The 16542-nt window shown below is 43.5% G+C and overlaps 1 protein-coding gene across 8 annotated transcripts in view; it reads left to right on the top strand.

The window, feature by feature from the left end:
- LOC137370145 (sperm-associated antigen 1-like) overlaps positions 1-16542 on the top strand; it is a 213841-nt gene that overhangs the window by 58957 nt on the left and 138342 nt on the right. For all 8 annotated transcript variants that reach the window (XM_068032366.1, XM_068032362.1, XM_068032364.1 and 5 more), the window contains 2 exons: positions 13770-13876; positions 15630-15771. In XM_068032366.1, the coding sequence (XP_067888467.1) occupies positions 13770-13876; positions 15630-15771 (249 nt within the window). The remainder of the gene's footprint in view (positions 1-13769; positions 13877-15629; positions 15772-16542) is intronic.

The raw sequence follows: 16542 nt of genomic DNA on the forward strand, positions 1-16542 counted from the left end.
GATAATGATGGGGGATTTTAATCTACATATAGACTGGAAAAGTCAGATGGACAAAGGCAGTCTAGATGAGGAGTTCATAGAATGTTTTTAGAATAGTTTCTTAGAATAGCACGTTCTGGAGCCAACCAGAGAGCAGGCTATACTAGACCTGGTATTGTACAATGAGATAGGATTAATTAATGACCTCATAGGGAAGGCACCACTAGGTATCAGCGATCATAATATGATTGAATTTTACATTCAGTTTGAGGGAGAGAAGAGTGGGTCTAAGACTAGTATTTTAAACTAAAATAAAGGCAATTATGAGGGCATGAAAGCAGAGCAAGCTAAAGTGAACTAGCAAATTAGGTTAAGGGATCGGTCAATAGCAATGCAGTGGCGGATATTTAAGGGGATATTTCAGAATACACAGAATAGATACATTCCAACAAGAAAGAAACTTTCCAAGGGGAGGACCCACTATCCATGGTTAACTAAAAAAGTTAAATATTGTATCAAACTTAAAGAAAAAGCTTATAATTACGCAAAGATGGTTGGCAGTTCAGAAGATTGGACAGAATATAAAAAACAGCAAAGAATGACTAAAAGATTATTATGGAGGGAAAAATTAGAGTATGAGAGAAAGGTAGCTAGAAATATAAAAAACAGATAGTAAGAGATTCTTTAGATATTTAAAAAAGAAAAGAGTTAATAAAGTGAGCGTTGGTCCTATAGAAAATGAATCTGGGGAATTAATAAGCCCTGTCGACTCTGCAAAGTCCTCCTTACTAACATCTGGGGGCTTGTGCCAAAGTTGGGAGAGCTGTCCCACAGACTAGTCAAGCAACAGCCTGACATAGTCATTCTCACGGAATCTTACCTGACAGACAATGTCCCAGACATTGCAATCACTATCCCTGGAATGTCCTGTCCCACCGGCAGGACAGACCCAGCAGAGGTGGCAGGACAGTGGTCTACAGTAGGGAGGGAGTTGTCCTGGGAGTCCTCAACATCGACTCCGGACCCCATGAAGTCTCATGGCATCAGGTCAAACATGGGCAATGTAAATTCCTACTGATTACCACCTAGTGCTCTCCCTCAGCTGATGAGTCAGTACTCCTCTATGTTGAACACCACTTGGAGGAAACACTGAGGGTGGCAAGGGCACAAAATGTACTCTGGGTGGGGGACTTCAATGTCCATCACCAAGAGTGGCTCGGTAGCAAAACTACTGACTGAGCTGGCTGAGTACTAAAGGACATAGCTGCTAGACTGGGACTGCAGCAGGTGGTGGGGGAACCAACACGAGGGAAAAACATACTTGACCTTGTCCTCACCAATCTGCCTGCCACAGATGCATCTGTCCATGACTGTATTGGTAGGAGTGACCAGCGCACAGTCCTTGTGGAGACAAAGTCCCGCCTTCACATTGAGGATACTGTCCATTGTGTTGTGTGGCACTATCACCGTGCTAAATGGGATAGATTTTGAACAGAACTAGCAATGCAAAACTGGGCGTCCATGAGGCGTTGTGGGCCATCAGCAGCAGCAGAATTGTACTCAACCAGAGTCTGTAACCTCATGGCCCGGCATATCCCCCACTCTACCATTACCATCAAGCCAGGAGACCAACCCTGGTTCAATGAAGAGTGTAGGAGGGCATGCCAGGAGCAGCACCAGGCATACCTCAAAATGAGGTGTCAACCTGGTGAAGCGACAACCTATGACTACTCGCATGCCAAACTGCATAAGCAGCATGCAATAGACAGAGCTAAGTGATCCCATAACCAACGTATCAGATCTACGCTCTGCAGTCCTGCCACATCCAGCTGTGAATGGTGGTGGACAATGAAACAACTAACTGGAGGAGGTGGCTCCACAAATATCCCCATCCTCAATGATGGGGGAGCCCAGCACATCAGTGCGAAAGATAAGGCTGAAGCATTTGCAACAATCTTCAGCCAGAAATGCCAAGTTGATGATCCATCTCGGTCCCCAGCATCACAGATGCCAGTCTTCACTCCGCATGATATCAAGAAACGACTGAAGGCACTGGATACTGCAAAAGCTATGGGTCCTGACAATATTCCGGCAATAGTACTGAAGACCTGTGCTCCAGAACTTGCTGCGCCCATAGCCAAGCTGTTCCAGTACAGCTACAACACTGGCATCTACCCTGCAATGTGGAAAATCGCCCAGGTCTGTCCTGTACACAAAAAGCAGGACAAGTTCAACCCGGCCAATTACCGCCCCATCAGCAAAGTGATGGAAGGTGTCATCAACAGTGCCATCAAGCAGCACTTGCTTAGCAATAACCTGCTGAGCGATACCCAGTTTGGGTTCTGCCAGGGCCACTCAGCACCTGACCTCATTACAGCTTTGGTTCAAACATGGACAAAAGAGCTGAACTCGAGAGGTGAGGTGAGAGTGTCTGCCCTTGACGTCAAGGCAGCATTTGACCGAGTATGGCATCAAGAAGCCCTAGCCAAACTGAGATCAATGGGAATCGGAGAAAACTCTCTGCTGGTTAGAGTCATACCTAGCACAAAGGAAGATGGCTGTGGTTGTTGGAGGTCAATCATCTGAGCTCCAGGACATCACTGCAGGAGTTCCTCAGGGTAGTGTCCTAGGCCCAACCATCTTCAGCTGCTTCATCAATGACCTTCCTTCAATCATAAGGTCAGAAGTGGGGATGTTCACTGATGATTGCACAATGTTTAGCACCATTCGCGACTTCTCAAGTACTGAAGCAGTCCGTGTAGAAATGCAGCAAGATCTGGACAATATCCAGGCTTGGGCTGATAAGTGGCAAGTAACATTTGCACCACACAAGTGCCAGGCAGTGACCATCTCCAACAAGAGAGAATCTAACCATCTCCCCTTGACATTCAATGGCATTATCTTTGCTGAATCCCCCACTATCAACATCCTAGGGGCTACCATTGACCAGAAACTGAACTGGAGTAGCCATATAAATACCATGGCTACAAGAGCAGGTCAGAGGCTAGGAATCCTGCAGCAAGTAACTCACCTCCTGACTCCCCAAAGCCTGTCCACCATCTACAAGGCACAAGTCAGGAGTGTTTTGGAATGCTCTCCACTTGCCTGGATGGGTGCAGCTCCAACAGCACTCAAGAAGCTCGACACCATCCAGTACAAAGCAGCCCGCTTGATTGGCACACCATCCACAAACATTCACTCCCTCCACCACTGACACACAGTGGCAGCAGTGTGTACCATCTACAAGATGCACTGCAGCAATGCACCAAGGCTCCTTAGACAGCACCTTCCAAATCCGCGACCTCTACCAACTAGAAGGACAAGGGCAGCAAATACATGGGAACACCACCACCTGCAAGTTCCCATCCAAGTCGCACACCATCCTGACTTGGAACTATATCGCCATTCCTTCACTGTCGCTGGGTCAAAATGCTGGAACTCCCTTCCTAACAGCACTGTGGGTGTACCTACCTCACATGGACAGCAGCGGTTCAAGAAGGCAGCTCACCACCACCTTCTCGAGGGCTATTAGGGATGGGCAATAAATGCTGGCATAGCCAGTGACGCCCACATCCCATGAATGAATTTTAAAAAAAAGGAAAATAAGGAGATGGCAGATGAATCGAACAGGTATTTTTTATTTTTATTTATTTGTTTAGAGATACAGTACTGAAACGGGCCCTTCGGCCCACCGAGTCTGTGCCGACCAACAACCACCCATTTATACTAACCCTACAGTAATCCCATATTCCCTACCACCTACCTACACTAGGGGCAATTTACAATGGCCAATTTACCTATCACCTGCAAGTCTTTGGCTGTGGGAGGAAATTGGAGCACCCGGCGAAAACCCACGCGGTCACAGGGAGAACTTGCAAACTCCGCACAGGCAGTACCCAGAATTGAACCCGGGTCCCTGGAGCTGTGAGGCTGTGGTGCTAACCACTGTACCGCCCTTTTGCATCAGTCTTCACTATAGAGGATGCAAGCAACATCCCAGAAATAGCTGTAAATCAGGAAATGGAAGGGAGGGAGGAACCCAAGAAAATTACTATCACCAGGGAAGTTTTTTTTATTCAGAAAGGAAGGGAGACAGAAAGCAGGAAAATACAGGCCAGTTAGCTTAATATCTATCTTAGGGAAAATGTTTGAAGCTATTCCTAAAGACGTTATTGCAGGGCACTTCGAAAAATTCAAGGTAATCAGACAGCGTCAACATGGTTTTGTGAAAGGGACATTTGTTTAACCTATTTATTGGAGTTCTTTGAAGAAGTAACATGCTGTGGATAAAGGGTGGGTGTACTGTTCTTAGCTTTCCAGAAGGCATTTGATAAGGTGCCACATCAAAAGTTATTGCAGAAAATAAACGCTCATGGTGTAAGGGGTAACATATTGGCATGGATAGACGATTGGCTAGCTAACAGGAAACAGAGAGTAGGCACTAATGGGTCATTTTCTGGTTGGCAAGATGTAATGAGTGGTGTGCCACAGGGATCAGTGCTGGGGTCGTAACTTTTTACAATTTATATAAATGACTTGGATGAAGGGACTGAAGGTATCGTTGCTAAATATGCTGAAGACACAAAGATAGGATAGTAAGTTATGAAGAGGGCGTAAGGAGGCTACGAAGGGATATAGATAGGTGAAGTGAGTGGGCAAATTTCTGGCAAATGAAGTATAATGTGGTAAAATGTGCAATTGTCCATTTTGGCAGGAAGAATAAAAAAGCATATTATTTAAATGGTGAGACATTGCAGAGCTCTGAGATGTGGAGGGATTTGGGTGTCCTAGTGCATGAATCGCAAAAGGTTAGAATGCAAGTACAGCAAGTAATTAGGAAAGCTAATGGAATGTTATCGTTTGTTGTGAGGGGAATTGAATACAAAAGTAGGGAGGTTATGCTTCAGTTATACAGGGCATTGGTGAGACCACATCTGGAGTACTGTGTACTGTAGTGGTCTCCTTATTTAAGGAAGGATGTAAATGCATTGGAAGCAGTTCAAAGAAGGTTTACTAGACTAATACCTGGAATGGGCAAGTTATCTTATGAGGAAGGGTTGGACAGGCTAGGCTTGTATCCTCTGGAGTTTAGAAGAGTAAGAGGCAACTTGATTGAAACATATAAGATACTAAGGGGTCTTGACAGGGTGGATGTGGAAAGAATGTTTCCTCTTGTGGGAGAATCGAGAACTAAGGGGGGGTCACTGTTTAAAAATAAGTAGTCGCCCATTTAAGACAGAGATGAGGAGAAATTTTTTCTCTCAGAGGGTTATGAGTCTTTGGAACACTCTTCCTCAAAAGGCGGTGGAAGCAGAGCCTGTAAATATTTTTAAGGGAGAGGTAGATAGATTCTTGATGAGCAAGGGACTGAAAGGTTATTGGTGATAGGTGGAGTTGAGGTTACAATCAGATCAGTCAATATCTTGGTGAATGGTGGAGCAGGCTCAAGGGGCTGAGTGGCCTGCTCCTAATTCATATGTTCATATGCAAGTTCCCCTCCAAGTCGCTCACCATCCTGAGTTGGAATTATATTGTCGTTCTTTCACTGTTGCTGGATTAAAATCCTGGAACTCCCTTCGTAATAGCACTGTGGGAGTACCCGCAACAGATGTATTGCCGTGGTTCAAGAAGGCAGCTTACCACTACCTTCTCAAGGGCAATTAGTGATGGGCAACAAAGGCTAGCCTTTGCCAGGGACGCCCACATCCCATGAAAGAATAAAAAAACTTGGATACATTACTCTCGGTCTCTTTGTCTTAAGTCCCAGCACAGATCCTTGTGACATTGCATTAGTTACAGCTTGCCAACTTGAAAATGCCCTGCTTATCCCTACTGTCTGCTTCCTGTCAGTTATTCAATCCTCCATCCATGCTAATATGTTCCCCACAACTCCATGAGCCCTCATCTTGCAAATTAACCTTTTATGTTTACCTTATCGAATGCCTTTGAAAATCCAAGTATGCTACGTCTACTGGCTTCTCTTTATCTATCGTACTAGTTACATCCTCAAAAATCTCTATTAAATTTGTCAAACCCTGTTTCCTTTTTGTAAAATCTTATTTACTCTGTCTGATCATACTATAATTTTCTAAGTGCATTGTTAAGACTTCCTTCATAGATTCCAGCATTTACCCAACAACTGATAGGCTAACTGGTCTGTACTTCCCTGTTTTCTCTATCCTTCCTTTCTTGAATAGCGATGTTACATTTGCTAACTTGTTTAGAGATACAGCACTGAAACAGGCCCTTCGGCCCACCGAGTCTGTGCCGACCATCAACCACCCATTTATACTAATCCTACACTAATCCCATATTCCTACCACATCCCCACCTGTCCCTATATTTCCCTACCACCTACCTATACTAGGGGCAATTTATAATGGCCAATTAACCTATCAACCTGCAAGTCTTTGGCATATGGGAGGAAACCCACGCAGACACAGGGAGAACTTGCAAACTCCACACAGGCAGTACCCAGAATTGAACCCGGGTTGCTGGAGCTGTGAGGCTGCGGTGCTAACCACTGTGCCGCCCAACTTCCAATTTGCTGGGACCATTCTAGAATCTAGGAAATTTTGGAAAATCATAGCCAGTGCATCCACTGCCTCTGCAGCTACCTCTTTTAGAACCTTAGGATGTAGGCCATCATGTCCTGGGGATTTGTAGCCTTTAGTCTCTTAAGTTTCTCTAATACTTGTTCTCTGCTGATACCCCTTGGTTCCCCTCTATTTCTGGTATGTAATTTGTATCTTCTACTGTGAAGACAGGCAGAAAATATTTGTTCACTGTCTCTGCCATTTCTTCAATCCCCATGATAATTTCTCCTGTCTCTGCCTCTAAGAGACCAATGTTAATTTAAGTCTCCTTTTTATATAGTTGCAAAAACTCTTGCAATGTGTTTTATATTCCTGGCTAGTTTAATCTCTCCTTTTTTTTCTCCTTTTTATGGACTTTTTGGGCACCCTTTGTATGTTTCTAAAACTCACCCAAACCTCAGGCTTCCTACGACTCCTCTCAACATTATAAGCCTCTTCTTTTAATCTAATACTATCCTTAATATTCCTAGTAGAAAAAGGTGCTGGGAAAACTATTGGAGCTAAAGCTGACAAGTCCCCAGGACCTGATGGCCTGCATCCTAGGGTCTTAAAAGAAGTGGCTGCAGAGATAGTAGATGCATTAGTTGTGATATTTCAAAATTCCTTAGATTCTGGAAAGGTCCTAGCCGATTGGAAAATAGCAGATGTAACACCTCTATTCAAGAAAGGAGGGAGACAGAAAGCAGAAAACTCTAGGCCAGTTAGCCTAACATCTGTCATAGGGAAAATGCTATAATCCATTATTAAGGAGGTTATAGCAGGACATTTAGAAAATCATAAATGTGCTCAGGCAGAGTCCACATGGTTTTGTGAAAGGGAAATCGTGTTTGGCTAATTTTTTTAATTCATTCATGGGATGTGGGCGTCACTGGCTAGACCAGCATTTGTTGCCCATCCCGAATTGCCCTTGAACTGAGTGGCCTGCTAGGCCATTTCAGAGGACATTTAAGAGTCAGCCACATTGCTGTGGGTCTGGAATCACATGTAGGCCAGACCAGGTGAGGATGGCAGATTTCCTTCCTTGAAGGACATAAGTGAACCAGATGGTTTTTTTACAACAATCGACAATGGCTTTATAGTCGCAATTAGACTAGCGTTTAATCCCAGATTTATTAATTGAGTTCAAATTTCACCATCTGGCATGTGGGATTTGAACCCATGTCCCCAGAGCATTAGCCCCGAGGTGGTGGGGGTCGGTCTGGAATACTAGTCTAGTGACACTGCCGCTTTGCCACGGCCTTCCTTAGTTTGAGTTCTTTGAGGAAATAACAAGCAACGTGGAGAAAGGGGAACTTGTGGATGCGGTGTACTTGGATTTCCAAAACGCATTCGATAAGGTGCTACATCAAAGGTTACTACACAAGATAAGAACTCATGGTGTAGAGGGTGACATATTAGCATGGATTGAGGATTGGTTAGCTAGCCGGAAGCAGAGAGTAGAGATAAATTGCCCATTTTCGGGTTGGTAGGATGTGACTAGTGGAGTGCCTCAGGAATCAGTGCTGGAGCCTCAACTATTAACAATCTACATCAGTGACTTGGATGAAGGGACCAAATATATAGTAGCCAAATTTACAGACGAGACAGATTGGTAGGAAAGTAAGTTGTCAAGAGGACATAACCATAGAAAAGTTGCAGCGCAGGAAGAGGTCATTCACCCCATCGTGTCTGCGCTGGCTGAAAAAACTAGCTGCCCATTCTAATCCCACCTTCCAACACCCGCTCCGTAGCCTTGCAGGTTACAGCACTTCAGGTGCATGTCCAGGTACCTTTTAAATGAGCTGAGGGTTTCTGCCTCCACCACACATCTGGGCAGTGAATTCCAGACACCCAACACCCTCTGGGTGAAAAAGTTTTTCATCATATCCCCTCTAATCCTTCTACCAATCACCTTAAATCTGTGTTCCCTGCTAATTGACCTATCCACGAGGGGAAATAGGTCTTTCCTGTCTGTCTAGGCCCCTCAATCAAGTCACTCCTCAGCTTCCCCTGATCTAAGGAAACAAACCTAGTCTATCCAATCTTTCCTCAAAGCTGCAGTTTTCAAGCCCTGGCAACATTCGTAAATCTCCACTGTACTCTCTGCAGAGCAATTATGTCCATCCTGTAATGTGATGACCTGAACTGTACGCAATATGCCAGCTGTGGCTTAACCAGTGTTTTATACAGTTCCAGCATTACATCCCTGCTTTTGTATTCTATACCTCGGCCAGTAAAGGAAAGCATTCCATATCCCTTCTTCACCACTTTGTCTGCCTGTCCTGCCACCTTCACGGACCTGTGGACATGCACTCTGAGGTCTCTCACTTCCTCAGCCCTTTTAATACCCTCCAGTTTATTGTGTAATCCCTTGCTTTGTTTGTCCTCCCCAAATGCATTACCTCACACTTCTCCAGATTGAATTCCATTTGCCACTTTTCCGCCCACTCAACCAAGCTATTGATATTCTGGAGTCCACAACTATCCTTTTCACTATCAACTCCACAGCCAATTTTTGTGTCATCTGCAAATTTCCCAATCATGCCTCCTACATATTTAACTCCAAATCATTAATATATACCACAAACAGCAAGGGACTCAACACTGAGCCCTGTGGAACGCCACTGGAAACCGTTTTCCATTCGCGAAAACATCCGTCGGCTACTACCCTTTGTTTCCTGTCACTGAGCCAATTTTGTATCCAGCTTGCCACATTCTCCTGTATCCCATGGGCTTTTACTTTACTGACCAGTCAGCTTGTGGGACCTTGTCGAATGCCTTACTAATATCCATGTAAACAACATCCACTGCACTACCCTCATCAATCCTCCTAGTTACTTCCTCAAAAAATTCAATTAAGTTAGTAAGGCATGACCTTCCCTTAACAAATCCATGCTGACTATCCCTGATTAATCCATGCCTTTCTAAGTGACAATTCGTCCTATCTCTCAGAATTGATCTAATAATTTGCCCATCACTGAGGTCAGACGGACCGGTCTATAATTATTTGGCCTATCGCTCACACCCTTTTTAAACAATGGTACAATGTTCGCAGACCTCCAATCCTCTGGTACCTCGGCTGTATATAGTGAGGATTTGAAAATGATCCTCGAGCATCTGCTATTTCCTTCCTGGCTCCCTTTAACAGCCTGGGATACAATCCATCCGGACCTGGTGATTTATCCACTTTCAAGGATGTCGGACCCTCTTGTAATTCCTCTCTCATTATGGTATCTAATACTTCACACTCCTCCTCTTTAACTACAATGTCTGCATCATCCCTCTCCTTTGTGAAGACAGAGACAAAAAACTCATTAAGAACCCTGCCCACATCTTCTGCATCCACACTAAGTTGCCTTGTACATCTCTGATAGGTCCTACCCTTTCCTTAGCTATCCTCTTGCTCTTAATGTACTGAAAAAACATCTTTGGGTTTTCTTTGATTTTACCTGCCAGTATTTTTCATGTCCTCTCTTTGCTTTCCTAATTTCCTTTTTTACTTCACCCCTGCACTTTCTATACTGCTCCAGGCTTTCTAAAATAAAATGTTTTTTGTGACTGTCATAAACTTTCTTTTTCTACTTTATCTTACCCTGCTTCTAGAGAACCAGGGGTCCAGACTTGGTAATACGACCCTTTTTGTTTGAGGGGACATATCTACACTGTGCCCACAGCATCTTGTTTTTGAATGCCTCCCACTGGTTTGCCACTGATAAGTAGTTGTATCCAATCCACTTGCGCCAGATCACCCCTCAGCTTCAAAAAATTTGCCTTCCCCCAATTTACAACTTTTACTCCTATTCCATCTTTGTCCTTTTCCACAATAATGCTAAATCTAACTCTATTATGGTCACTATCTCCAAAATGGTGACTCACTGCTACTTCATCCACTTGCCCAGCTTCATTTCCTAAGACTAAATCTAGAATCTACAGATTCCAGAGTTTACAAAGGGATATAGATAGGTTAAGTGAATGGGCAAAATCTTGGCAGATGGAGTATAATGTGGGAAAATGTGAACTTGTCCACTTTGGCAGAAAGAATCGAAAAGCAGAATATTATTTAAATGGAGAGAGACTGCAGAACTCAGTGGTACAGAGGTTGTCCTGGTAAAGGCCTGCTTGGGTCTGGAAAAAAAAACGACCCAAACCCGACAGAACTACATCGGATCCGAGTCCTTCTATTTTTTCCTGCACCCGACCCGACCCAAGCCCGACCCGACCACCGGAATGTTCACTTTCTCCAGTCGACAGCATTCATTTTGCATCCATAGTGCACTCACTGTACTTACCACTTTTGGATGGATGGAATGGAAGGAAGCTGCAGCGTGAGCGCTTAGACGTCATAGAGACACTCACTGCGCAGACTCAGAGTCTGTGGAGTCTGGATGCACGTTTCCCTCCTTGACATCCCGGACTTCCAGCTCAGGCAGGCTTTTCAAATTTTGATGCTTACTTACTCAACTTCCCTTTTCCTCCCAGCAGAGCAAAAGGTAGTACTGTGTGTGTCCAACCCAGACCCAGCCCGACCTGACCTGAGCCCGAAAGCTGGACCCGGAAGAGCGACCCGACCCGCCCTGACCTGGACTCGACCCATGTCGGGTCCCGTCGGGTTTGGGTCGGGTAGCAGGCCTTTATGTCCTGGTACATGAATCACAAAACGTTTGTATGCAGGTACAGCAAATGATTAGGAAGGCAAATGGAATGTTGGCATTTATTGCAAGCAGAATAGAATATAAAAGTAAGGAAGTTTTGCTACAGCTATATCAGGGACTTGGTGAGACCACATCTGGAGTATTGTGTATAGTTTTGGTCTCCTTACTTAAGAAAGGATAAAAATACATTCGAAGCAGTTCAGAGGAGATTCACTCAACTGATTGCTGGGATGAAAGATTGAACAGTTTGGGCTTATACCCATTGCAGTTTAGAAGAATGAAAGGTGATCTTATTGAATCATACAAGATCCTGAGAAGACTTGACAGGGTGTATGCTGGAAGGATGTTTCCATTTAAGGGCGAGACTAAAACTAGGGGACACAGTTTAAAAATAAGGGGTCTCCCATTTAAGTTGGAGATGAGACAATTTTTTCTCTGAGGGTCGTTACTCTGTGGAATTCTCTTCCTCAGAGAGCAATGGATGCAGGGTCATTACCTATATTGAAGGCTGAATTAGATAGATTCTTGATAGACAAGGGAGTCAAGTTTTGGGGGGGGGGGTGGCAAGCAGGAAAGTGGAGCTGAGGCCGCATTCAGATCAGCCATGATCTTATCAAATGGAGGAGCAGGCTTGAGGGGCCGAATGGCCTACTGCTCCTAATTCATATGTTAGTAAGCCAAGGATGGATCTTTCTCGCTGTTTTTGTTAATGAAAATTTGGGATCTTTTCTTTAAAGGTTTCCCACTGTATATTTACTGCCATATCTTTCAGTCTATTTACCCATTCAATCTTAGCCAGCTGTCCCCTCATACCTATGTATGGGGTGGCGCAGTGGTTAGCACCGCAGCCTCACAGCTCCAGCGACCCGGGTTCAATTCTGGGTACTGCCTGTGTGGAGTTTGCAAGTTCTCCCTGTGTCTGCGTGGGTTTCTTCCGGGTGCTCCGGTTTCCTCCCACAAGCCAAAGACTTGCAGGTTGATAGGTTAATTGGCCCTTATAAATTGCCCCTAGTATAGGTAGGTGGTAGGGAAATATAGGGACAGGTGGGGATGTGGTAGGAATATGGGATTAGTGTAGGATTAGTATAAATGGGTGGTTGATGGTCGGCACAGACTCGGTGGGCCGAAGGGCCTGTTTCAGTGCTGTATCTCTAAACTAAACTAAACTAAACACAATTCAAAACTCCAAGTTGGCCAGCAGGTTAGTCATGTGACTAAACCCTTATTTGGAACAACCTCTGCTGCGGTGTGGATTTCTAAGCTCTCGATGGGGGTTTTGCGGGGTGGGGGGAGGGGGGTGGGTGTTGTTGTGCTGTCTCCTACACAGACAAGATGTGGATCACGGTTGCCCAGACCAATCTTTGTTAATTGAATCAGCGAGCAGTTCCCATTCTCTCCTTTTTTCAACTGTCTTTTAGAATGCAAAATGTGCAGCCATGTTTCAATGGTCTTTTAAACCAAGCCATTTTTTTCCCCAGTCCAACAACAGTTCAAAATTAATGTTCCATATGACGAAACCAACATGTCTCACTTTGGCAGGTGTGGTTTTCATGACAGCTATTACTGCTAAAGCAACTGCCCCTTCCTGTTCCACTCTGCTTGTCTTTACCCAAATCGCTACATCTGTTTAACAATGTGGTGAATAGCTGAAAAAAAATCGCCATAAGTATTTGCTTTCAAAATTGTGTATATCCAAGCACTTTACTACATGCACAAGCAAAGAGCTTTTTAAAGTTAATTTTTCAAAATGTTATGTTCTTCGGCCTCTCTCTACAGAGCAGTCGAGTTTAATTAGTGGAAAAGCCAGTTAACAGGATCGGTACTGGGCTGGGACAACAGCTGTATCTTTTGGTTCAATGGATTTAAGAGTGATACTTGGCCAGTACTACCCAGCATGAGTTTTTGTTCATACTCTGGGCCAAGTGTGGTAAATAAAATTAATGGGAAAGCTACTTGAACGAGTCCATGATTGAGAGGATGGTTCCAGATGGCAGTGAATAGCTGACGACTAGTAAATTCACAAGTAAATATAGGCATAGCACATGTCCTGTCTGGGTAGCTGAGATGAGAGTTTCCTTATAGATTCTTAGCACAGCTTGCAACCTGCCCTTGGCAAACACCACATGGACTTCATGATGCTGAGGTAGATCTAGAGAATGAAATGAACTCTCCACACATGGGGAATGGACATTTTCATTCATAAAGGCTCCTGTAAAGTGCAGGGTCATATGTGACGAGGAGGATTAATGGTTGCCATGTGTGGATGCAGAGCACTTACGGGAATGTAAAGTATGTGTATTTTGTTAAGGAATTGTAATAATCTTCAGTTATTTAAAGAAAATATCTCTGCTCCATCAGTTCAATAGAATAAATGTGATTATGTGGTAGGTTTATGTATATCCTAGACAATATACTTAGAGAAAGCTGGTAAGGTATATTTTCTCAATGTGAAATAAGCATGAATGATAAGCCTAATAAGTTATAGTCTGAAGGAGTTCTCTGTGTCTTTTAACTATGCTTATTGATGTTGTGCTAATTGCACCGTCCCTACATTGTTCTGCAGCACATCTACGTCGAGCCACTGTTCATAAACATTTAGGTAACTATCAAGCAGGAAGAGATGACTTGAAGAAAGTGTTGCAAGCTGAACCAGACAATCCCATAGCAAAGGTAAGAACTTGAGAAAGGCTGTAGCACAAAATAAAAGGAATGCAAGATAACCAGATTTGCCAGTAAATTGACAATGTATAAACTGGTATATTTGAAGAAGTTATAAATGATAATAGTGTTGATGTAGGTATAAATTAGGTAGGGAAATAGAGTAAGGAAGGAATGAGTCAGCTGTGGCTCAGTTGGTAGCACTCTTGCCTCTGAGTCATAAGATTGTGGGTTCAAGTCTCACTCCAGGACTTCAGAGCAACAATCTAGGCTGACATACCAGTTCAATACTATACCATACCCCATGTGTGGAGAGTTCATTTGATTCTCTAGATCTACCTCAGCGTCATGAAGTCCATGTGGTATTTGCCAAGGGCAGGTTGCAAGCTGTATTAAGAATCTATAAGGAAACGCTCATCTCAGCTACCCAGCCAGGACATGTGCTATGCCTATATTTAGACACTAAATATATGACGGTGAATTTACTAGTCGTCAGCTATTCACTGCCATCTGGAACCATCCTCTCAATCATGGACTCGTTCAAGTAGCTTTCCCATTAATTTTATTTACCACAGAGTATGAACAAAAACTCATGCTGCACTGTCAGGGGTGCCACCTTTGAGGTGAGATGCTAAACTGAGACCCCATCTGCTCTCTTGGGTAAAAGATCCCCTGGCACTATTTTGAAGGAGAACAAGGAAATTATGCCCAGTGTCCTGATCAATATTTATTCCTCAATCAATTATCTGGTCATTGTCCCATTGTTGTTTGTGAGAGCTTGCTGTGGACAAAATTGGCTTCTGCATTTCATAAGATCATAAGAAATAAGAGCAGGAGTAGGCCATGTATCCCTTCGAGCCTCCTCAGTCATTCAATAAGATCATGGCTGATCTGATTGTGGCCCTAACTCCACTTTCCTGCTGGCTCCCCATAACCTTTGACTCCCTTGTAGATCAAAAATCTATCTAACTCAGCCTCGAATATATTCAATGACCCAGTCTCCACTGCTCTCTGGGGAAGAGAATTCCAAAGATTAAGGACCCACTAAGAGAAGAAATTCCTCTTCATTTCCGTCTTAAATGGGAGACCCCTTCATTTTTAGACTGTTCCCCCCCCCCCCAGTTCTAGATTCCCCCGTGAGGGGGGAAAAATATTCTCAGCGTCTATCCTGTCAAGTTCCCTATATTACAACTGTGACTGCACTTCAAAAGTACTTCATTGGCTGAAAAGCGCTTTAGGACATCTGATGGTTATGAAAGCATTATATAAATGCAAGTCGTTTTCGTTTTGTTAAACTAAATAAATATATTATCGGATTTGGTTTCTTAAGTATTTTAAAAGTTTAGACTTTAATTGAGCATCCTAGGGGGTGTGCAAGAAGATTTTTGTCCATTCCTTTGTCACCAGATTTTGTTGCTTTACTAAGACTTAATGTTGTAACATATTGTATTGAAAAAAATGAGCAAGGAGGACAAAAAGCCAGGGCAATTACACAGCAACCCTATAGTGAATGGTGAAATGCAATCTATGTCACGTTATAGTTTCACAAACTTGCGTAAGTCTTTTTTCCTCAAGTAATGGTGAGGCAATCTCCATTTGACCTGTGCATAGTGTGATGCATTTTCTAATTTAAACTGCTAACTAGTTTAAGTAAAAATAAATGATTTGCGGTACTCTTTGCCTACCTTTATCATCTACTAAAATTAAAACGTATTGTAGTTTGAAGGAATAAGATTAACGATCGAACCAAATGTTCATTTTTTAGAATTTGCTTCAAGAAGTTGAACAGAAGCTGAAAGACTCGCAGCCTCTTGGCAAAATGCAGAAAAAAGGGAAAAGGATGTTTATCAAAGAGATAGAGGGCTCTGATGATGAGAAGGAAAGAGAATTTGCAGATAAAAATAAAGGTGAGAATGACCATCTGATTCTTTCAAAGACATATCTAATTTTTGTTTATAACAAAAACAAAATACTACGGATGCTGAAAATCTGAAATAAAAACAAAGTGCTGGAAATACTCAGGTCTGGCTGCCAGACCTGCACCTGTGGAGAGGGAAGCTGAGTTAACGTTTCAGGTCAGTGCTATTACTATTATGTCGGCAAATGTGGCAACCAGTTTACACACAGCAAGGTCCCTCAAACAGTAGTTACTGTGAATGACTGGTTAATCTGTTTTTGATGGTGCTGACTGAAAGAATGTTAGTCAGGATGCTAGGAGAACACCCTGCCCTCTTTCAGATAGTACCATGGGATCTTATGTATCCATGGCAAGACGAGCAGGGCCTTGATTTAATTCATCTGAAATATGGCATCTTTGCAATGCAGCACTCAATCAGTTGAAGAGTCAGTCGAAATTATGTGCTCAAATCCTGAAGTGGAGCTCGAACCTATAACCAGCTGACTCGAACACAAGAATGCTACTAATGGAGCAAGCCTGCACTATATTAGTTCTCCTTATCTACAGGATGACATCTCAAAATGCTTGCCATTTACAAGGGCAATAATACAGTGGGCAATGAGCATAGAAAAAAGGGGAGAAAAGAGAAACTTGTATGAGGACCCAAAGGCATGGTGGAAAGGAGTGTGTTGCAGAGGTTTTTCAATGCCGGGGAGGAGGTTACCAGGTACAGGGAACTGGATAGAAAAAAACCAGAATCCTCTTAAATCTCAAGCCCGAT

Source organism: Heterodontus francisci, chromosome 5 (assembly GCF_036365525.1).
Source record: "Heterodontus francisci isolate sHetFra1 chromosome 5, sHetFra1.hap1, whole genome shotgun sequence".
Taxonomy (NCBI): domain Eukaryota; kingdom Metazoa; phylum Chordata; class Chondrichthyes; order Heterodontiformes; family Heterodontidae; genus Heterodontus; species Heterodontus francisci.